The sequence below is a fragment of the Schistocerca cancellata genome, chromosome 8, assembly GCF_023864275.1.
Source record: "Schistocerca cancellata isolate TAMUIC-IGC-003103 chromosome 8, iqSchCanc2.1, whole genome shotgun sequence".
Lineage (NCBI taxonomy): Eukaryota > Metazoa > Arthropoda > Insecta > Orthoptera > Acrididae > Schistocerca > Schistocerca cancellata.
The window spans coordinates 38,488,604-38,512,180 of record NC_064633.1 but is presented as its reverse complement, the minus strand read 5'-3'; the positions used below and the strand labels follow the sequence as shown (position 1 = coordinate 38,512,180).

General features: G+C 40.2%; 1 protein-coding gene across 1 annotated transcript in view; it reads left to right on the top strand.

The window, feature by feature from the left end:
* LOC126094634 (multidrug resistance protein homolog 49-like) overlaps positions 1–23,577 on the top strand; it is a 437,775-nt gene that overhangs the window by 393,309 nt on the left and 20,889 nt on the right. The window contains exons 20-22 of the mRNA XM_049909121.1: positions 8,805–8,958; positions 19,449–19,643; positions 23,020–23,226. Coding sequence (XP_049765078.1) covers positions 8,805–8,958; positions 19,449–19,643; positions 23,020–23,226 — 556 coding nt within the window. The remainder of the gene's footprint in view (positions 1–8,804; positions 8,959–19,448; positions 19,644–23,019; positions 23,227–23,577) is intronic.

The window sequence follows — 23,577 nt, the reverse complement described above, 5'->3', positions numbered from 1 at the left end:
AATGTTTTTAATACAACAGGAATACAATGAAAAAGGGTTATTAATAGAAAGAAAAATAGAAATTTCGGGAGAAGAGCATAACCTTAAAATGAAAATTATGAATAAGTTCAAAATGTTATGGAGCAAACTTCAGGCCAATGTGCTCAAGAAACTTGAGTTTTGTGGATGAATAAAAAAATATTCATATGTATAAAACATCTTTTATTTCTTTGAAATTTTTCCAAATGGGCTATATGTTCTTGTTTCTTGTATGGCATAATATTTGTGTTTATCATTTCAGCATCAGTACTAATTTTTGTTAATACCACGTTCTAATATTTATCTGAATTTGCAATATTATAAAATAAGTATTTTTATTAGAAATAATCTAAACATTGTATGAGTTTGTATAATCATTTGAGAAAGAAAATGAAATTACACATACCGTATTTACTCGAATCTAAGCCGCACTTTTTTTCCGGTTTTTGTAATCCAAAAAACCGCCTGCGGCTTAGAATCGAGTGCAAAGCAAGCGGAAGTTCTGAAAAATGTTGATAGGTGCCGCCACAACTAACTTCTGCCGTCGAATATATGTAGCGCTACACAGGCATCCTTTGTAGGCACAAAGATAAATACTGGCGCCAAAACCTCTGTGTCAGTAAATAAAATTAAAAAAAAAAAAAAAATTGGGAGACGAGCATTTTTCTCCGCCCGAGTTTCGACCACTGCATTTTCATACATTATCCAACGAAGTAAATACAAATTCCGTATTGTTCATCTTCGAATTTCAATGTACTACGAAAATCCGACTGGTAATACTGGGATTTTTGTCAATATGGCCAACTCTACGTTCTGAATTTTTTCCTACCTGTGGGAAGAGATGGTTGCTAATAGGAACCTGATGAAATGTGAATCACATGCAGTATTCTCTTCACCACAAGAATAATACGAATATAAACATTTTGCCATGTATTCTTTCGTGTTTGCTTCTATCTCATTTAAATCCTGCCTGCCAAATAAACTACGAAACTAGAGTGAGACAACTGCAAACGCGGAAGAATATACGTATCGTGTCATGTTTATATTCGTATTACTCTTATGCCTAATAGTGATACAGTCAGAAATGAAGCACGGCAACTGACTAGATTTTTAAATCTAAGATGAGTAATTTCTGTGCAGAATTTGATGTACTAAAGAAGCGACCGCAAAGATTTTCAAACGGAGAAAAATTTTCGCCAAACTTTCGTTCAGAACATGTTATATCATACGCAGTCTATTATTTGGTTCTTGTTGATCATTATCAAAGAAAACAGCAGTGTAAGTAACAACAAATAGCAGTCTCTTGCCATTGTTTCGCTAATGTGATGATTCCTCTCTTTTTTGAATTGTAGGCGGCGGTAGCGTGCACAAAAGCAAGCCATGCCGCGAGCAGCGACAGGCCATAAACACGCACTATCAGAATGCGACAAACAATGCATGACTCAGTATAGTAATGCATTTTCAGCTTACAGTGACTGACGTAAACACCTATAACATTGAAAACGGCACTTATCAGATCAAAGCAAAATAAGCAATCGATTCAAACCAGATGAAGCACGTGAAAAAGGAAGGGTATCCATATAAATACGGACGGAGCGCCTGACGCATAGCAATGGCTACCTGGTAAAGCTTAACTGCTAAGCTTTCGACTCGAACCAAACTACTGTAGCTGTATCGTCATTCATTCGACCTAAATTGTGTCTCATATTACAATGGACCAACTTTGTTTCGATTTGGAGGTGCGGCCTAAAACTTTTCTCTCCCCTTTAATTTCGAGTCTCAAATTTCAGGTGCGGCTTAGATTTGGGAGTTTTTTTTTCCCCTTATTTCGAGTCTCATATTTCAGGTGCGGCTTAGATTCGAGTAAATACGGTAAATAAAATGAGTCACTTTTAACTGCACTAGTGACAATCTGGTAACTTATTTATTCATTTAAGAAGAAAAAGTCTCTAGCAAACTATGTAGAATATAATTAAAGCAATTAAGTATAATAGACCTTCTGACAGCTTGGTCTGAAGCATCTGCATCTGGCTGAAATGCAGATGTCATTCACCTCCACAGCATCAGAGTGAAACCCATCTCTAACATCTATTCCAAACTCGTGTAGAACTGCAGCAGCCACAATAACATTCCCAAACTTGTTTGGTTCAAACACCAAACGCTCACTCAATTACACATCTGGTTGCAATATGGGCTCTATTGTAGTGCTGTTCGGCTTCTGTGAGGGCTTGGAGTACAGGTGTCATAAGATGTTTGGCCCCCCTAAGAACCATGGACCTTGCTGTTGGTGGGGAGGCTTGCGTGTCTCAGCGATACAGATAGCCGTACCGTAGGTGCAACCACAACGGAGGGGTATCTGTTGAGAGGCCAGACCAATGTGTGGTTCCTGAAGAGGGGCAGCAGCCTTTTCAGTAGTTGCAGGGGCAAAAGTCTGGATGATTGACTGATCTGGCCTTGTAACACTAGCCAAAACGGCCTTGCTGTGCTGGTACTGTGAATGGCTGAAAGCAAGGGGAAACTACAGCCGTAATTTTTCCCGAGGGCATTCAGCTTTACTGTATTGTTTAATGATGATGGCGTCCACTTGGGTAAAATATTCTGGAGGTAAAATAGTGCCCCATTCAGGTCTCCTGGTGGGGACTACTCAGGAGGATGTTGTTATCAGCAGAAAGAAAACTGGCGTTCTATGGATCGGAGCATGGAATGTCAGATCCCTTAATCGAGCAGGTAGGTTAGAAAATTTAAAAAGGGAAATGGATAGGTTAAAGTTAGATATAGTACTAATTAGTGAAGTTCTGTGACAGGAGGACCAAGAGTTTTGGTCAGGCGAATACAGGGTTATAAATACAAACTCAAATAGGGGTAATGCAGGAGTAGGTCTAATAATGAATAAAAAAATAGGAGTGGGGGTAAGCTACTACAAACAGCATAGTGAACGCATTATTGTGGCCAAGATAGACATGAAGCCTATGCCTACTACAGTAGTACAAGTTTATATGCCAACCAGCTCTGCAGATGACGAAGAAATTGAAGAAATGTATGATGAAATAAAAGAAATTATTCAGATAGTGAAGGGAGATGAAAATTTAATAGTCATGGGTGACTGGAATTTGGTAGTAGGAAAAGGGAGAGAGGGAAACATAGTAGGTGAATATGGATTGGGGCTAAGAAATGAGAGAGGAAGCTGCCTGGTAGAATTTTGCACAGAGCATAACTTAATTATAGCTAACACTTGGTTCAAGAATCATAAAAGAAGGTTGTATACATTGAAGAAGCCTGGAGATATTGATGGGTTTCAGATAGATTATATAATGGTAAGACAGAGATTTAGGAACCAGGTTTTAAATTGTAAGACATTTCCAGGGGCAGATGTGGACTCTGACCACAATCTATTGGTTATGAACTGTTGATTAAAACTGAAGAAACTGCAAGAAGGTGGGAATTTAAGGAGATGGGATCTGGATAAACTGACTAAACCAGAGGTTGTACCGAGTTTTAGGGAGAGCATAAGGGAACAATTGTCACGAATGGGGGAAAGAAATACAGTAGAAGAAGAATGGGTAGCTCTGAGGGATGAAGTAGTGAAGGCAGCAGAGGATCAAGTAGGTAAAAAGATGAGGGCTAGTAGAAATCCTTGGGTAACAGAAGAAATATTGAATTTAACTGATGAAAGGCGAAAATATAAAAATGCAGTAAATGAAGCAGGCAAAAAGGAATAAAAACGTCTCAAAAATGAGATCGACAGGAAGTGTAAAATGGCTAAACAGGGATGGCTAGAGGACAAATGTAAGGATGTAGTGGGTTATATCGCTAGGGGTAAGATAGATACTGCCTACAGGAAAATTAAAGAGACCTTTGGTGAAAAGAGAACCACTTGTATAAATATCAAGAGCTCAGATGAAAACCCAGTTCTAAGCAAAGAAGGGAAAGCAGAAAGGTGGAAGGAGTATATAGAGGGTCTATACAAGGGCGATGTACTTGAGGACAATATTATGGAAATGGAAGAGGATGTAGATGAAGATGAAATGGGAGATATGATATTGCATGAAGAGTTTGACAGAGCACTGAAAGACCTGAGTTGAAACAAGGCCTCAGGAGTAGACAACATTCCATTAGAACTACTGACGGCCTTGGGAGAGCCAGTCCTGACAAAACTCTACCATTTGATGAGCAAGATGTATGAAACAGGTGAAATACCCTCAGACTTCAAGAAGAATATAATAATTCCAATCCCAAAGAAAGCAGGTGTTGACAGATGTGAAAATTACCGAACTAGTAGTTTAATAAGTCACGGATGCAAAATACTTAAGCGAATTCTTTACAGATGAATGGAAAAACTGGTAGAAGCCGACCTCGGGGAAGATCAGTTTGGTTTCCGTAGAAATATAGGAACACGTGAGGCAATACTGACCCTATGACTTATCTTAGAAGCTAGATTAAGGAAAGGCAAACCTACGTTTCTAGCATTTGTAGACTTAAAGAAAGCTTTAGACAATGTTGACTGGAATACTCTCTTTCAAATTCTCAAGGTGGCAGGGGTAAAATACTAGGAGCGAAAGGCTATTTACAATTTGTACAGAAACCAGGTGGCATTTATAAGAGTCGAGGGACATGAAAGGGAAGCTGTGGTTGGGAAGGGAGTGAGACAAGGTTGTAGCCTCTCCCCGATGTTATTCAATCTGTATATTGAGCAAGCAGTGAAGGAAACAAAAGAAAAATTCGGAGTAGGTATCAAAATCCATGGAGAAGAAATAAAAATTTTGAGGTTTGCTGATGACATTGTAATTCTGTCAGAGACTGGAAGGGACTTTGAAGACCAGTTAAATGGAATGGATAGTGTCTTGAAAGGAGGATATAAGATGAACATCAACAAAAGCAAAACGAGGATAATGGAATGTAGTCGAATTATGTCAGGTGATGCTGAGGGAATCAGAGTAGGAAATGAGACACTTAAAGTAGTAAAGGAGTTTTGCTATTTGGGGAGCAAAATAACTGATGAGGGTTGAAGTAGAGAGGATGTAAAATGTAGACTGGCAATGGCAAGGAAAGCGTTTCTGAAGAAGAGAAATTTGTTAACATCGAGTATAGATTTAAGTGTAAGGAAGTCGTTCCTGAAAATATTTGTATGGAGTGTAGCCATGCATGGAAGTGAAACATGGATGATAAATAGTTTGGACAAGAAGAGAATAGAAGCTTTTGAAATGTATTGCTACAGAAGAATGCTGAAGATTTGATGGGTAGATCATATAACTAATGAGGAGGTACTGAATAGGATTGGGGAGAAGAGAAGTTTGTGGCACAACTTGACTAGAAGAAGGGATCGGTTGGTAGGACATGTTCTGAGGCATAAAGAGATCACCAATTTAGTATTGGAGGGCAGTGTGGAGGGTAAAAATTGTAGAGGGAGACCAAGAGGTGAATACGCTAAGCAGATTCAGAAGGATGTAGGTTGCAGTAGGTACTGGGAGATGAAGACGCTTACACAGGATAGAGTAGCATGGAGAACTGCATCAAATCAGTCTCTGGACTGAAGACCACATCAACAATAACAAGATGTTTGGGAGAGCATATCCACTATCTCCAACAAGCAACCCATGATATTGTCCATATTCAAATTCTACAGCAACTCTACTAGTGGTCCAAATGCGTGCATCATGCGTGGAACCTGGCCAGCATATTGGCATCACAGATGATTTGTGTATTGATAGAAAAGAAATTCTTGTCATTTCTGTATAGTTCTGCTTGTACACCAGAAGTACAAAGTATGGGTATATGTACACAATATAGCCCCTATGACATTTGGGAATCCACCATTTCATTACAGTTCCCTTTTGTTCTTGGCTCTGAGGCATGGACACATTGAATTGAATTGAATTGAATTGAATTGAATTGAATTGAATTTTATTTGATCCTGTAAGATTACATTGTGTACAGTAAATGTACGTGTAATATAGGACATGTCAAAGTATTGATATTCTTTATCACTTATTTTTCTACACCTTTAGCTTACACTTTGACATCACTGATAATGAGTAACAATATATACAAATTTAATGGCATAAGTATTCTGCAACACTGTAAAACTCTTTTTCAATGAGATAGTCTTTAAGTTTCTTTGGAAAGTCATTGTGAAGTACACTATCTTGCAGGGTTTTGGGCAGACTTCTTAGTAGTCTGATACCAGAGTACTGGGGTCCTTTTTCTAGCCCTGCCAGTCGGTGGGGTATGCTCCGTACGTCATTCTTCTTTCTTGTATTGTGGGTGTGTACACTAGCATTTGTAATCCAGTCTTCACTACCTTTTGTGATGCACATTATTGTTTTGTATATATACAATGATGAAAAAGTTAAGATATCTAAATTCTTGAAACAGTTTCTGCATGTTTCAGAGGTCTTTCTTCTTAAAATGGTCCTAATTGCTTTTTTTTTTTTTTTTTTTTGTAATGTGAACACTCGTTTTGTCTCTTGTTTGTTTGAGTTTCCCCACACAGTCACTCCATACTGTAAGTATACAGTGGTAAGGCAATTAAACTGTTTATCACACTGTTTAAAGCTCTTCCTGCAGTATTGCAATGGATATTAATGAGATTCCCAGCTATTATTTGATAAGTACCTGTGAGAAAGATTTGCAGTCCACAAAGAAGTTGCAGCCTAGGAGACAAGCACGGTTCCTGTCAGAATTATGCTGCAGTAATGGTTCCAGCATACCAGGCAGCAACTCAAAAGATTACTTACGAAACCCAAACTACTCTTTGAAATCACTGTCACTATACATCACAAATGGGTCTCTTCTCTCCAGTACAACCCTCTTTCTTGGGATGTTCACCTCTTCCTCTGTCTCCATGTATTCTTTGTAGTCCAGGTAATTCATAGAATTTGACACTTAAAATTCAGAACTCAAAGATCGCATCTTACTCTCATACTTTACTCCTACTACTGCCTAGGAGTAAATTTTGGCCTTCTTTCCTCCTTAAGTTACTAACAAAGTAGCGTACTCTTCAGTGGTGCTTTCCACCAGTAATGGAGTAAACACATTGACTTTGGAAGAAAATGAAAATTTTACTCCTGGAGTAATTTACTGCTTCAGTTCAGTGCTATCGACTGGAAGTCACTGATTTCCTTCTCTCTTAGTAACTGACTTCTTTAGTTTCACTTACTCCTGGTTGGCGCTTGCCACCCCAGAGCTGAATAATATTCTACACTAGGGAGTCTGCTCCTTCGTTTACAACAGTAAAATATCTGGTGGCAGAGTTCAAGTGAGGCTGTATGAACTACCGAGATGAACATCGCAGTTGTCAACCAAATGAGGTGACCATGTCAGAAATTGTGAAGAAAAGTCACAAAATGGCTTTGAATGACCATTGACAGAAGGTGCATGAGCTAGCAGACATCACGAGCATCTCAAAAAGTGCTGTATATTGTATACTAGATGAAAATTTGGACATGAGTAAGGCGTGTCAAGATGGGTGCTATGTTGACTCACAATGGAACAAAAACAGCATAATGAAGATGCTTCAGTCGAGTGTTTGGTGATGTTTCACTGCAATAAAGCCAACTTTTTGTGTCAATTCATAACCATGGATGAAACATGGGTCTATTACGCCAGACCTGAGAGGAAAGAACAGCAAAACCAGTGGATTGAAAGGGGAGGATCAGTAAGTTCTAATGAAGGTGAAAACAGTTCCATCTGTGGGCAAGGTCATGGCATCATTATTTTGGTATGCATATGGGATAATTTTGTTGATTATTTTCAAAAAGGAAAAGCAATAAATGTAGAGTTATTGCAGTGTTTGAGTGATGAAATCGAACAAAAATTGCCATGTTTGATGGGCGGGGGAAGACTGTTTTGCTTCATCATGACCGTGCACCAGTTATTGCCATGTCCAAAGTAAGTGGATTGAAGTTGAAATTGCTTACCCAGCAGCCTGTTCTCATTGTTTCTCTTTCCAAACTTGAAGCAATGGCTTGGTGGTAAATCTGCAAAAATAAAGAGGTGGAATCTGCAGCTGACAGATTTTCTGTAGAGTCCAGGGAAACAGGGTACCAAAGCTGCTAAAAGGAGACTATGTAGAGAAATAAAGATGTTTTTCCCTAAATTTTTGTGTTTTCTTTGTTAGGTTGGATACTTCTGGGACAGGTCTTGTGTGTTTTCTTACAAAATAAATTTATAGAGTTTGTATAGATAGGAAGATATCTATTAATATTATAAAAATGTGTGTGTGTGTTTTTCGTAACTCTGCCTATACTACTGCACCAATTTCAATCGAACTTGTACACACATCCCTTGATGTCAGGCAGCAGTTGCTGTTTGGGCAAGAACCACCTACCTATTATAATTCAGGAGATATTACCTCATAAACAATGAGTTGTGTAAAAAAACTGACACATTTTGTATGATGTTTAAATTTATTATTTCTGTGCCACTAATTCTATTCTCAATAAATTTTGCATACAGTTTCCTCATATGAGGTTAAATGCACCTACAAAATTATATCATGGTACCACACATGTTTCAGGAGATATGATGTCATAAACATTGAGATGCATGAAAAACTGCCACACTGTGTAGGGCATTGAGATTTATTACTTCTTTGGTACTAATTCTATTTGAATCACATTCTGTAGACCATATCCACACATGCTGCTGAATGTATCTACAAAAATGAATGCCAAGGAAATGTGGGATTTGTCACCTAGTTTTGTATAATATGGTACGTAGTGAGAACATGTTAAACTGTCAGTGAAGTGTTACTACTTTGTTGATGAATGTTTTAATTACTGCTGCAGGGTTTCTGAGGCAATGATTTTTGGTGCATGGATGCTTGGACAATCACTAGCATTTGCTCCAAATTTTAGCACAGCCAAAATGGCTGCAGCTAGACTTTTTGCTTTAATGGACAGGAAACCAACAATTGATGTAACATTTGGAGATAAAATGTTGGTAAGTTATTAATTATTACTCAAAAATGGATAATTTTGGTAAATGTGGATTTTTACTGGTATGTACCAACTTTACCAATTTCCCTTTATTATAAATTCTGATAAAATTGTTGTATTGCAATATTATTTGTGTATGTGTTATGTAGTCTTCAGGGGGAGGAAAAAGGGCACATGCTTAATTTGCAGGGGAACCCATGAGTCTATCAGAAGGTCTCAAACTGCCTGACATATGCTTTAACTGTGCAACATACGGGATGTTTCTGTAAAAGTATCCCATGTTTGTATTGGAAATAGCACTTGTTAAAAAGAGATAAACATCATGTGAACATAAGTTTGGAAACAAAACGTTGTTGAGATATTGGCCATTCTGTCCTATGATAGTCATTTGTCTGTTTACTACTATCACTACTACTGCTGTTGGAGATGCTCAATGCGGTTAGCACTCATTCTTACAATTCCTTCAGCCATCTTTCATAAAAAATCAAGAACTCATCTGACCTGTCTTGGATGCCCTTGAATCTGGTCACGTGCATGAGGCTCATGCTCCTCTAATGTGTGTACATTTTCAATGGGTCTTGAACACAGCAATGTCTTTAAATTTCTTCACCACCAGAAATGAGAGGGCTTACAGTCAGCTGAAAAGGCTGCGACATTACTAGACCTTCACAATCAATGTTTGTGTTTGATACTGTCACACAAGCTGTAGACAATAGAGTAATGTCCTAGCCTACAAAACCACAATCATCGTCTTCCTAAGGAATATGTTGTCCAATAGGGTAGGTAGTCTGCAGCTCGTGGTCTCATGGAAGCATTCTCGTTTCCTGAGCCCGGGGTCCCAGGTTCAATTCCTGGCGGGATTCTCACCTGCCCCGAGATGACTGGGTGTTGTTGTGTCATCATCATCATCATCATCATCATCATAATCATTCATCCCTATTAAGGTTGGAGGAAGGCAATGGCAAACCACCTGCATTAGGACTGTGCCTAGTATGGTGGTGCGGGTATCCCACACCATTCCCCTATGCTCTGTTAAGAAGCATGGGACTTCATTTCCATTTTTTCAATAGGGTAGGTAATTTGTCACACAGAAATTGGTGACAAACAACAGATGTTAATTAATAGGGAAAAGTGTACGGCCCTATTAATTCATCACCCATAATTCCAACTCACACAGTGATACTAATGTAAACTTGATGCCTTCGTTCCATGCTACTAATGAATGATACAAGCAAGAGGCAACAGGTGTTACAGGATTCAAGCCACCTCTTTGCTTCTGCAGAATAGATACAGAACAAGGTGGAATTTTGCCATATTTATCAATTACTGTTTTAAACTCAAGAATGTTGAAAATAATGATTTGTTTATAAAGAAGCATCTGGATGAATTTCATAAAATTTCATAAAATAATTTGTATAGTAGTGACTGCACACTAAACACATGCAGGGGATTTTAATGTGTTTAGAAATAAACTCTGTTAGCATGTTTAAAAATTAAAAAGAATATGTAAATAAATTTTCATAAATCTGTCCTGCTTAATGTATGTTGCCCTCAATGTAACTCCTGCAGTATTGTTTTCAATCAGTGTAGCTAATTGATTTATATCAATTATTGGCAACATTTTTATAAAGAACAAAATCATATCACAAAACCAATATGACAGACCCATGAGCTAACAAATCAGTTGTCTAATTAACAGGTGATGATGTGTAGTGTCTCCTAAACTTCCATCTTTAGTTCATTTGCTTTCACTAGTGTGCATTAATGACTTTGATCAGTGATACTGCCAGATGGTGGATTTGTTTGGTATGCATGTAAAACAAATATTGTTATAAATAAATAGTTTTTGAAAGGACTTTCAATGGGACAGAGCGATATGGCACAGTGGTAAGCACAATGGACTCGCGTTCTAGAGGACACGGTTCAAACCCAAGTCCGGCCATCCTGATTTAGGTTTGTGGTAAACTTCCCTAAATCACTTCAGGCAAATGCCAGGATGGTTCCTTTGGCAGGGCATGGTCAACTTCCTTCCCCATCCCTCCCTAATGTGATAGGACCGTTGACCTCACTGTTTGGTCCCTTCCCTCAAATCAACCAACCAAACAACTCTCAATGGATGTGCCACTGACATTCCTCATTTATTAAACTTTGAGAAGGCTCACTATATATAGTTTGGAACATTTAAGAAATTACTGCACAGCATATGTATAAAATTTTAAGATATGATTACAGATGTGTTTGATGGTATTAAAATTTTTGGCATTACAACTTAGAGAGGTGCTTACCACAGAATTTCTCAATTGTGGAACTTGAGCTAGGACAGAAAAATGAACCTCGCCAGATTGCTGAGCACCATTCTGTTGACTCTGTCAGCTTATGAATGCTTTAACACTTACTCCTCACAGCCTCATTTTGTCCTTCACTTGAAAAACTCCTTCCTCGACAGTTCTTGTGTCTGAATAGGGAAGTAGTTTACCTTTGTACTTTTTTGTGAAGCAATACATCGTTGTGATAATATTGTCTTAAATGGCCTAATTTTGGTTGCTATCTTCATCCTCATCCCATTGATCACTGTGGACTCATCCACCTGCACAGATACCTTTAACCCTCGACGTTCATTACACTTCATAGAAGTAGGCTTTGTGGAAATTTGAATGTTTTTAAACAATGCAAGATTTTAAACATTTAAAACACAGCAAAATTTGCTATGTATTTTTAATATATGCATTACAAAAGTAACAACTTTCAAATTATCATCAAAGAGATAATAGTACAGATTAGCAAAATAGCTAGTTGGAAAAACACACTCCATTTTTCAGAAATTGGATACGAAGTCAGCTTTGGGTTTATTGCTCATTGTTTCAGAGTAGAGTGGCTGTTGCACTCCATAATTCAATAAAGGGAAAATTTTTGCCACATTTTACTTTTAAAAGAAGTAGTACAAACTAATTATTTAGTCCTATGAGTTCCTGAATCATATTTCAATCACTTTCAACTTGCATGCGATTCATGCAGATCTTCCGAGCAGACTCGCACACTGTTGACAGGGAAATCTTGTTTTCCTCTTTAGATGAGGTGGGCAAAAGGCACATTTTTTTCCTTTTTCAAACTGTTCTTTCAGTGTCTGTGGCTCATTTTGTATGTGAAGAATTTTCTCGTGGTATCACTGAGCTCTCGTGGTAAGCATCGTGTAGAAAATCTATGCTTCATATGAGGCTCAGCAAGATCTTTTGCTGGTCTCTTCATGAATATTAATCTTGTCATTACTTCTGCCCTTGGATAAGCTTTATATATCACATAAGAATTCATATCACAAGCAACATCCACTAATGTGAATGAAGTGGCCAAAGGGCATCTTCTTGTCTGGCGGCTTGATGAATAAGCTGCATACCTTTGGTCAAGACAGTCCACACCACCTTTTGTCATAATAAAGCATGATGATCTCAGCTTTTCCTGATTCAGGATCATTGTTTACTGCTTGGTGCAGCTTTTGACTTTTAGCGCAAGAAGGAAACAAGTGTCATGTCTTCTATAAAACCATATACAGTTGGTCTTAACTCCTCATTTCTTCACCGAGCGGGGTGGCGCAGTGGTTAGACACTGGACTCGCATTCGGGAGGACGACGGTTCAATCCCGCGTCCGGCCATCCTGATTTAGGTTTTCCGTGATTTCCCTAAATCACTCCTGGCAAATGCCGGGATGGTTCCTCTGAAAGGGCACGGCTGACTTCCTTCCCAATCCTTCCCTAATCCGATGAGACCGATGACCACACTGTCTGGTCTCCTTCCCCAAACCAACCAACCAATCCTCATTTCTTATTAGGTAGAAACTGCTGTGGTATCTCCTTTTCATTTCTTTTCCGAGTGCTGACATATGTGAGGCCTTATTTCAAAAATTCATTGACTAGTTCTACTGGTGAGTACCAGTTGTCACCTGTAACATTTCTTCATGAGTTTTCAGTAGAGTTCACCAATTGAAGAACAACCTGCATGGAAACACTGGCCTTTCTCGCACACTGAAGTGCCAAGGAAACTGGTACAGGCATGCGTATTCAAATACAGAGATAGGTAAACAGGCAGAATACGGCACTGTGGTCAGCAACGCCTGTTGCAGTTACTAAATCAGCTACTGCTGCTACAGTGGCAGGGTATTGATATTTAAGTGAGTTTGAAGGTGGTGTTACAGTTGGCTCATGAACGATGGGACACAGCATCTCCAAGATAGCAGTGAAGTGGGGATTTTCCAGTATGACCATTCCACAAGTATACCGTGAATATCAGGAATCCGGTGAAACATCAAATCACCGACATCACTGTAGCTGGAAAAAGATCCTGCAAGAATGGGACCAGCAACTACTGAGGAGAATCGTTCAATGTGACAGAAGTGCAGCCCTTCCGCAAATTGCTGCAGATTTCGGTGCTGGGCCATCAACAAGTGTCAGCATGCAAACCATTTAACAAAACATCATGGATATGGGCTATCGGAGCTGAAGGACCACTCATGTACCCTTGATGACTGTATGACACAAACATTTATGCCTCACCTGAGCCTATCTACCCCAAAATTGAGCTGTTGATGACTGGAGACATGTTGCCTAGTTGGATTAGTCTCGTTTCAAATTGTATCGAACAAATGGACATGTACGGGTATGGAGACAACCTCATGAATCCATGGACCCTCGATGTTAGCAAGGGACTCTTCAAGCTGGTGGAAGATCTTTAATGGTGTGGGGCATGTGCGGTTGGAATGATATGAGACCCCTGATATGTGTGCAGCCGGATCATAACGTCTTCATGCACAATATTTCCACAGTCCAACTGGCCGCCATTTTCAGGTGAGAGTGCTTGTGCACGATCTTGCCACAACTGACTTCCCAGCGCAAGCGGTGGCCCCTATATAGCCCGCAGAAGGCACACAACGCGTGCACGAGGAGGTGCTGTAACTGCCCTCTAGCACAAGTAAACATACCTCGCCACCAGTGGTGGAAACAGGTGAAAACGAGATATCGCTATCAAAAATTAAAAAAAAAAAAAATTAAAAATTTTATTCCGACGATCGAAACACAGACCATTTGTTTTTAATGTCTGATAACACCGGGTCCCAAGTCTTACATAAAAGATAATCCTTGTCTCTATTAATAAGATTATGAGATAAACGAATCTCTATGGATTCTTTTAAAACACAGTCCCAATAGCGAGATGCAGGGGCAACTATTTGTGTCTCATCATATTGCATTCTGTGTTCTTCGGTGACGCAGTGGTCCGTCACTGCAGATTTCTGAGGTTGAAGCAACCGTGTGTACTACTGGTGCTCAACACATCGGTCCTGAATGGTCCGGATTGTCTGACCAATATAAGCCTTCCCACAGTCGCAAGGGATCTTCTACACACCGGGCTTCCTCAAACCCAAGTCATCCTTAACAGAGCCAAAAAGCGCTCTAATCTTGGCAGGTGGACGAAAAATACTTTTGATATGATATCTTTTCAGAGTTCTTCGTATCTTCGAGGAAATGCTTCCAGCAAAAGGCAGAAAAGCCACCGATTTGCAGGTATCTTCTGGTTGTTCAGGTGAAGGTCCAAACTGGAAAGCACGACGGATGTGTTTATCTGTATAGCCATTCTGCTTGAACACAACCTTAAGATGGTCCAATTCTTGTGTCAAGCTTTCTCCATCAGAAATGGTATAAGCTCTTCTCGCCAATGTCTGCAGGATCACCGTATGCTGGAAAGATGGATGACAGCTAGAAGCATGCAGGTAACAGTCCGTGTGCGTAGGCTTTCGATAAACACAGTGTCCCAGTGTCCCATCATCCTTTCTGTACACCAGAACATCCAGAAATGGAAGCTTTCCATCACTTTCCACATCCATGAGGATTGCAGGGAATTAAACTGATCTAGGAGGCGGTCAAGAGCATCTCTCCCATGAGGCCACACCATAAACGTATCGTCAACGTACCTCCAGAAACAGGTTGGTTTTAAGGATGCCATCTTCAGCGCCATGTCCTCAAAATCTTCCATAAAAAGATTGGCGACTATTGGGGGCAATGGGCTCCCCATAGACACTCCGTCAGTCTGTTCAAAATATTTGTCATTGAATAAAAAGTACGTCGATGTCAGCACATGGTGACAAAACCTGGTTGTTTCCTCATCCAGTTTCTCACCAATTAATTGCAAGGATTCTTCCAGAGGAACCCAGGTAAAAAGCGACACGACATCAAAGTTCACAAGCAAATCCCAGGGACTAAGAGACAACAACTTCAATCTCTGAGTAAAAACCATAGAATTGGGAATGTGATACTTGCATTTACCGACGTGAGGGCCAAGAACAGATGCTAAATACTTGGCTAGATTGTAGGAAGGAGCACCCAAATTACTCATGATCGGACGAAGTGGGACCACTTTCTTATGAATCTTGGGTAGACCATATAATCTTGGTGGCACGGCAGCACCAGGATGAGGTTTTTTGAAAGTGTCGTCAGGTAAATGCGAACATCACATTCCCAATTCTGTGGTGTTTATTCAGAGATTGAAGTCCTTGTCTCTTAGTCCCTGGGATTTGCTGGTGAGCTTTGATGTTGTGTCGCTTTTTACCTGGGTTCCTCTGGAAGAATCCTTGCAATTAATTGGTGAGAAACTGGATGAGGAAACAACCAGGTTTTGTCACCATGTGCTGACATCAACGTACTTTTTATTCAATGACAGATATTTTGAACAGACTGACGGAGTGTCTATGGGGAGCCCATTGCCCCCAATAATCGCCAGTCTTTTTATGGAAGACTTTGAGGACATGGCACTGAAGACGGCGTCCTTAAAACCAACCTGTTTCTGGAGGTACTTTGACGATATATTTATGGTGTGGCCTCATGGGAGAGAAGCTCTTGATCGCCTCCTAGATCAGTTTAATTCCCTGCATCCTAGCATCAAGTTTACCATGGAGGTGGAAAGTGATGGAAAGCTTCCGTTTCTGGATGTTCTGGTGTACAGAAAGGATGATGGGACACTGGGACACTGTGTTTATTGAAAGCCTATGCACACGGGCTGTTACCTGTATGCTTCTAGCTGTCATCCATCTTTCCAGCATACGGGGGTCCTGCGGAGGTTGGCGAGAAGAGATTATGCAATTTCTGATGGAGAAAGCTTGACACAAGAATTGGACCATCTTAAGGTTGTGTTCAAGCAGAATGGCTATACAGATAAACACATCCGTCTTGCTTTCCAGTTTGGACCTTCACCTGAACCACCAGAAGGTACCTGCAAATCGGTAGCTTTTCTGCCTTTTGCTGGGAGCATTTTCTCAAAGGTAGGAAGAACTCTGAAAAGATATCATATCAAAAGTATTTTTCGTCTGCCTGCAAAGATTAGAGCGCTTTTTGGCTCTGTTATGGATGACTTGGGTTTGAGGAAGCCTGGTGTGTAGAAGATCCCTTGCGACTGTGGGAAGGCTTATATTGGTTAGACAATCCAGACCATTCAGGACCGATGTGTCGAGCACCAGCAGCACACACGGTTGCTTCAACCTGAGAAATCAGCAGTGGTGGAACACTGTCTCACCGAGGGACACAGAATGCTATATGACGAGACACAAATGGTTGCCCCTGCATCTCGCTATTGGAACTGTGTTTTAAAAGAATCCATAGAGATTCGTTTATCTCATAATCTTATTAATAGAGACAAGGGTTATCTTTTAAGTAAGACTTGGGACCCAGTGTTATCAGACATTAAAAAACAACGGTCTGTGTTTCGATCGTCGAAATAAAATTTTTAATTTTTTGATAGCGATATCTCGATTTCGCCTGTTTCCACCACTAGTGGCGAGGTATATTTACTTGTGCTAGAGGACAGTTACAGCACCTTCTCGCACGCGTGTTGTGGGCCTTCTGTGGCCTATATAGGGGCTGCCGCTTGCGCTGGAAAGTCAGTTGTGGCGAGATCATGCACAAGCACTTTCACCTGAAGATGGCGGCCAGTTGGACCGTGGAAATATTGTATCATGAAGACGTTATGATCCAGCTGCAACCTGAGATGAATATTATCAATTATTATGCTGGGAAAGCCCTGATATGTCTATATACGACTCTGACAAGTGACATGTACATAAGTGTCCTGTCTGATCATCTTCATCCATTGATTTCCATTGTTCATTCTGACAAACTTGGGAAATGTGATGCCCCACATGTCCAGAATTGCTACAGAGTGGCGGCAGGAACACTCCTCTGAGTTTAAACACTTCCACCGGGCATTATTGAGCATATCTGGGACACCTTGCAATGTGCTGTTCAGAAGAGATCTCCACCTCCTCATACTCTTACCAATTTATGGACAGCCCTGCAGGACTCATGGTGTCAGTTGCCTACAGCACTACTTCTGACGTTAGTCGAGTCCATGCCACGTCGTGTTGCGGCACTTCTGTGTGCCCGCTGGGACCCTACACAATATTAGGCAGGTGTACCAGTTTTTTTGGCTCTTCAGTGTAGTTTGAAAGGGTGTGACAGTCACTGCCTGTTCCAGAATAAATGTACACATTATACAAGCAATTTATACGAGCATCAGTCAAGCACTGAATTTTCGAGCCATATTTTGTCAGTTTGTTTGGCATGTACATTCTTACCCCACACTTTTCATGGAAAGGTATAAGTATTTCATGAACTTAACTGTTGCACCTACAGGGTAGGAAAGTTAAATGTTTTAAATGAAACATATAAAGATTTGTGAAATTGCTGCTGACTTGTCTACTTTCTTTGTCTCCTGATCATCTGGATTGTCAAATCGCAATGCAGATAGTAAAAACAGAAGTCATTCTTTACTAACAGTGCATCTGAAAATATCTGTTGCAAAGAAGCTGTAAATCGATTCGTTTGAAAGTGGCTGAATACACTAATTCACCTGTTAGTGCCTTCAGTTCACTGACATCAACACCTTGCAGGTAGGACCAGTGATCATTTGTATACTGTGCTGTAAGTTTAGATATTTTCGGATTTGTCCATAAAATGATTTTATCTAGAATATCTTGGATAAAGAACAGTTTCCATACCTCCAAAACAGCAGGGTTTTATCTGGGACTTTTCGCCATTTATCACAGTCCAGGAAGCTGCAAGATGATGATGTATTGCCTTGTTCTTACATTAGCTGGTGGCTGCTGTTTTCTCCAGGAAAAACATCTGTTCTTACTGAAGAAGTAAGCTTCTACACCGCCATCACCTGTCACATCTTCATCACTTTCTGTTACCTACACTGAATTGGTACCGTGATCACTAAAGATCTCAAAATCAGGGTCATTATCACTGTCGTCAAAGTCTTCATCTGAGGATTCACTGAGATGTTCTTGAAAATTCACATACGTCTTACATAAAACATGTTGCATAGAATGTCAAGGTTTTTCCACCATGGAGACACTGTAGCATTCAACAGAACAACAAACAAGCAAATACTGCCGTTCTTCTGTGAGACTCTCAAGTCCTATAAATAAGAAACAGAGAGCAGCAACAGTGCAAGAGTTCTAGCATATACAGCTTGTCAACCAATAGGAAGGTACACAAAAGAGTCCATTTTGCTTTGTATTTATGTGTGAAACAACACAAGATGAAACGTTGTTGCCATTTGAGAGACTGTCCATAGCAGTTAAGGGTTAAATTAGTTGACAATGGTATTAACTATCAAATCAGGATTGTAATTATTTGGAATATAGAATATGAAAATTGAAGACCTAGAATTGTACAAAGAATTATTACAGTTGTGTCACCAATAAATTAAAAATAATAATTTTCTAAGGAGCTGAAATGTGAATGCATGCTTGCACACTCGATGTGCGCGCGCACACACACACACACACACACACACACACACACACACACACACACACACACACACACTAGTATATAATGAAAATGAAAATGACCCAGCCGGAGTGGCCGAGCAGTTCTAGGCACTTCAGTCTAGAACCGCTTGACCGCTACGGTCGCAGGTTCGAATCCTGCCTTGGGCATGGATGTGTGTGATGTCCGTGGGTTAGTTAGGCTGAAGTAGTTCTAAGTTCTAGGGGACTGATGACCCACCCAATAGCTGTATGTATTAGCATGGTGCTTATGGGATTCGGGAAGGCGATGCGCCCCAAATTGTATCTACCTGGCAGACTAACAAGAGCCATAGCATTTGCCAACATGGACATGATTTTTAGGCTGTTTCCTAAATCTGAGTAGGTGAATATGATGCTGGTACCCACATCATGATACAGTTACACAATTTGGAAACATTTAGAAAATGTTTGCACACTTTCACATGGGATAACGCTAGATGCAGGCAATTGGGGTACACAAATTCCATCCTAAGAGAAAGGAGTGGTGACAGGATTGTCATCTGGCCACTTTTAACAAATAACATTGGCAACTCCAATAATTAACTTACCAATCCCATAAGGGTATAGGATAATGACTCAAAAAAGAAGAAGGTGGATGCAAATTGTAAAGAAAAGTCACAACATTTCTATGTTTGTAACAGCAACTGAATGGTGAAGTGAGGTATGATAAAGTGGACTTCAGATATCCAACGAGACCAGGTGTTCAAGTGCTCAAGTCTCTGAATCTCCTTGTGCCGGCTGGAAAGACAGTCGCACTTGTTGGGCCGAGTGGATGTGGAAAGTCGACATGCCTGCAGTTGCTGCAAAGATTGTATGATCCTCTAGCAGGAACTGTGGTGAGTTGTGTTAGCTGATTTGAAGATTTACTTATTTTTTTTAGAACATTATTTATTTATTTATTTATTTTGATCCATCTTTAAGCATTTTTATGCAATCGATGTCATCATATGGAGCTTGCATATATTGTAAAAATACATTTTGTTGACATAGTTGCAGTCCACATACTACTAATAATAATAATACAAGGCACATAAAATATGCACCAGAAAACAATTTATTAGTTTTGTAATACATAGAAAATAATAGAATCAAGAAGTATCAAATGAACCATTGACATACTTAGATAAATACAAAACAGTTTACAGTTAGAAATAATTTAGTGTATCATGTCACCTTCAGAAATTCTGAAATATTGTATAAAGCCTTGTCTTTGAACCATTTTTCAGTTTTTGTTTTAGAGTTTAAATGAAACATGATGTGCATGGAAAGATAAAGTATTAAATAATTTTATGCCCAGGTAGTCATAACTAGACTGTGTTTTCTTTAATTTGGCTGTGGGTATATCTAACAATCGAAAATCCAGAGTGGAATGTAACAGTATTATGAAAAGGAAAGTTTCTATTCACCATACAGCGGAGATGCTGAGTCGCAGATAGGCACAACAAAAAGCACACACACACACACACACACACACACACACACACACACACACACACACACACACACACAACTCACATGCATGACTGCAGTCTCTGGCAGCTGAGGCGACACTGCGGGCAGCAGCAGCTATGCATGATGAGAGTGGCAACTGGGTGGGGGTTAAGGAGGATGCTGGGGTGGGTGAGGAGGGGTAGGAATAGGAGGGTAGGGATGGGGGACAGTGAAGTGCTGCTGGGGAGCATGGAGGGATGACGTGTGTGTGTGTGTGTGTGTGTGTGTGTGTGTGTGTGTGTGTGTGTGCGCGCGCGCGCGCGCTTGCATGTCTGTCTGTCATCTATTTTTGACAAAGGCCTTGTTGGTGAAGTGCTTATTTCGTGACAGTCTTCTTGTTGTGCCTATCTGTGACTCAGCATCTCTCCTTTTCATAATATTGAGGGCATATCTATCTGTTTCATTTGCCTAGTTTTATGTTGACAGCTTCCCTCAGGATGTAGTTATTTAAGTTTTTCTTTAATCTTTAGTAGGCAAGACTATATAAAAAGTGATGGGACTGTCAATACTTTTAAGTCTTTAAAAAGCAGTCTGTAGGATGCTTTAAAGTTTGTAACTCCAGAAATACACTCCTGGAAATTGAAATAAGAACACCGTGAATTCATTGTCGCAGGAAGGGGAAACTTTATTGACACATTCCTGGGGTCAGATACATCACATGATCACACTGACAGAACCACAGGCACATAGACACAGGCAACAGAGCGTGCACAATGTCGGCACTAGTACAGTGTATATCCACCTTTCGCAGCAATGCAGGCTGCTATTCTCCCATGGAGACGATCGTAGAGATGCTGGATGTAGTCCTGTGGAACGGCTTGCCATGCCATTTCCACCTGGCGCCTCAGTTGGACCAGCGTTCGTGCTGGACGTGCAGACCGCGTGAGACGACACTTCATCCAGTCCCAAACATGCTCAATGGGGGTCAGATCCGGAGATCTTGCTGGCCAGGGTAGTTGACTTACACCTTCTAGAGCACGTTGGGTGGCACGGGATACATGCGGACGTGCATTGTCCTGTTGGAACAGCAAGTTCCCTTGCCAGTCTAGGAATGGTAGAACGATGGGTTCGATGACGGTTTGGATGTACCGTGCACTATTCAGTGTCCCCTCGACGATCACCAGTGGTGTACGGCCAGTGTAGGAGATCGCTCCCCACACCATGATGCCGGGTGTTGGCCCTGTGTGCCTCGGTCGTATGCAGTCCTGATTGTGGCGCTCACCTGCACGGCGCCAAACACGCATACGACCATCATTGGCACCAAGGCAGAAGCGACTCTCATCGCTGAAGACGACACGTCTCCATTCGTCCCTCCATTCACGCCTGTCGCGACACCACTGGAGGCGGGCTGCACGATGTTGGGGCGTGAGCGGAAGACGGCCTAACGGTGTGCGGGACCGTAGCCCAGCTTCATGGAGACGATTGCGAATGGTCCTCACCAATATCCCAGGAGCAACAGTGTCCCTAATTTGCTGGGAAGTGGCGGTGCGGTCCCCTACGGCACTGCGTAGGATCCTATGGTCTTGGCGTGCATCCGTGCGTCGCTGCGGTCCGGTCCCAGGTCGACGGGCACGTGCACCTTCCGCCAACCACTGGCGACAACATCGATGTACTGTGGAAATATCGAGTCAAGTTGATTTTAGGATCTGGCAGCAAACCCGAAGAGACTTTCAAAACCTTTGGTTGTTGTTAACTATAAATTGTTTCCTGTCACTGAGATAGGAGCTTATGAGGCAGAGTTCTCAGTCTCTGACTCCATAACACCAACATTTCTCCAATAGTATTGCATCATTCACTGAATTCAAAAGCCTTGCTTAGGTCTACTAGAATGGCTTCATTAGATAACTTTGATTCAAACGAGGTTTGTATAAAAGAAATGAGACCTTCAACTGCTTTCAATTTTGAAAATTTGGACCTAAAAACCATATCAAGATTTAGTCAGATATTGTTTTCAGATAAATGTCTGCAAATATTTTGTTATAGGCACTATAATATTATTTTGGAGAGAATACCACTGAAATTAGATGGTAATTATTTGTGTGTAACTTTTTACCCTTTTTATGAACAGTGATGACAATTGTTCTTTTTAGACACCCTCGAAAATGGCCACTACCATAATCCAGTTTATTAATTACAAAGAGGGTTTGATATAGACTCACTATTTTTTTAATCACAAAATTTGATTAGCCTTAAATGTCTTCGGATTTTGAATTTCCTAGTTTTGTTATTGATTTAACCACATATATACTTGTATTGGAATCCATTTGAAAGTTGGTACAGTGTATGTACAGTTTTGAAGAAACTGATTGCCAGAAATGGGCTCTAGATTAGGAGCATACATTGAATTGGAAATATGCTGGCCAGAAGTTGGGGTGGTAGTGAGGTTTGCTGCCTTGACAGAAAATTGATTAAATTCATCTGCTGTGATACCAACAGCCGTTGTGTTTTCTTTACAATTTATAACTGTACCCAACTCTGCTTTTATAATCCTCCATGCTGCCTCACATCTATTATTTGAGTTTTCAATGTAATTTTCATTTGCTCTACATTTGGCTATTCTAATAGTGATCATTAATGTGCTTTGAGATTGTAATAAGTTTCTCTGTCCACATTACCACTTTTTGTTTTTTCAAAAGAATGTGTTGAATGTCTTTAAAAGAAATTCAAAGAGATTTGCTGCATGAGTGAGCTTCAACAATGTATTATTTAATTCTTCTACAGAATGTTGATGGCACGAATGTAAGTTTTTTCCCACTTGGAAATCTGCGATCTCAAATGGGCATTGTGTCTCAAGAGCCAGTTCTGTTTGATCGCACAATTGCAGAAAATATTGCCTATGGAGATAATAGCCGTGCTGTATCCATGGATGAAATCATGGCCGCAGCAAAGGCAGCCAACATACACACGTTTGTTGCATCACTTCCACTAGTAAGTCCAAATATTAATCGTAGGTAGAATTTTCCTACTGTATTTTTATCTTGATCATACAGTGTCATATTTATTAACATTTAATCTTAAAATTAACTAGCATTTGTATTAACTATAAACAAGTATGTCATCATGTCATCTCCTAAGTATGACTTCATTAAAAGCATTAGTGTCTTGATAAGTTTGTACAACAATGTAATCTCTCTCTCTCTCTCTCTCCCTCACACACACACACACACACACACACTTATTTCTCTCATATTATTTACCTTTGCACAACGTTAAGTAAAAAAAATGCAACTATGGTATACAGCGGCTATTACTTAATGCTTTTAATCTGTTGAGTATCTT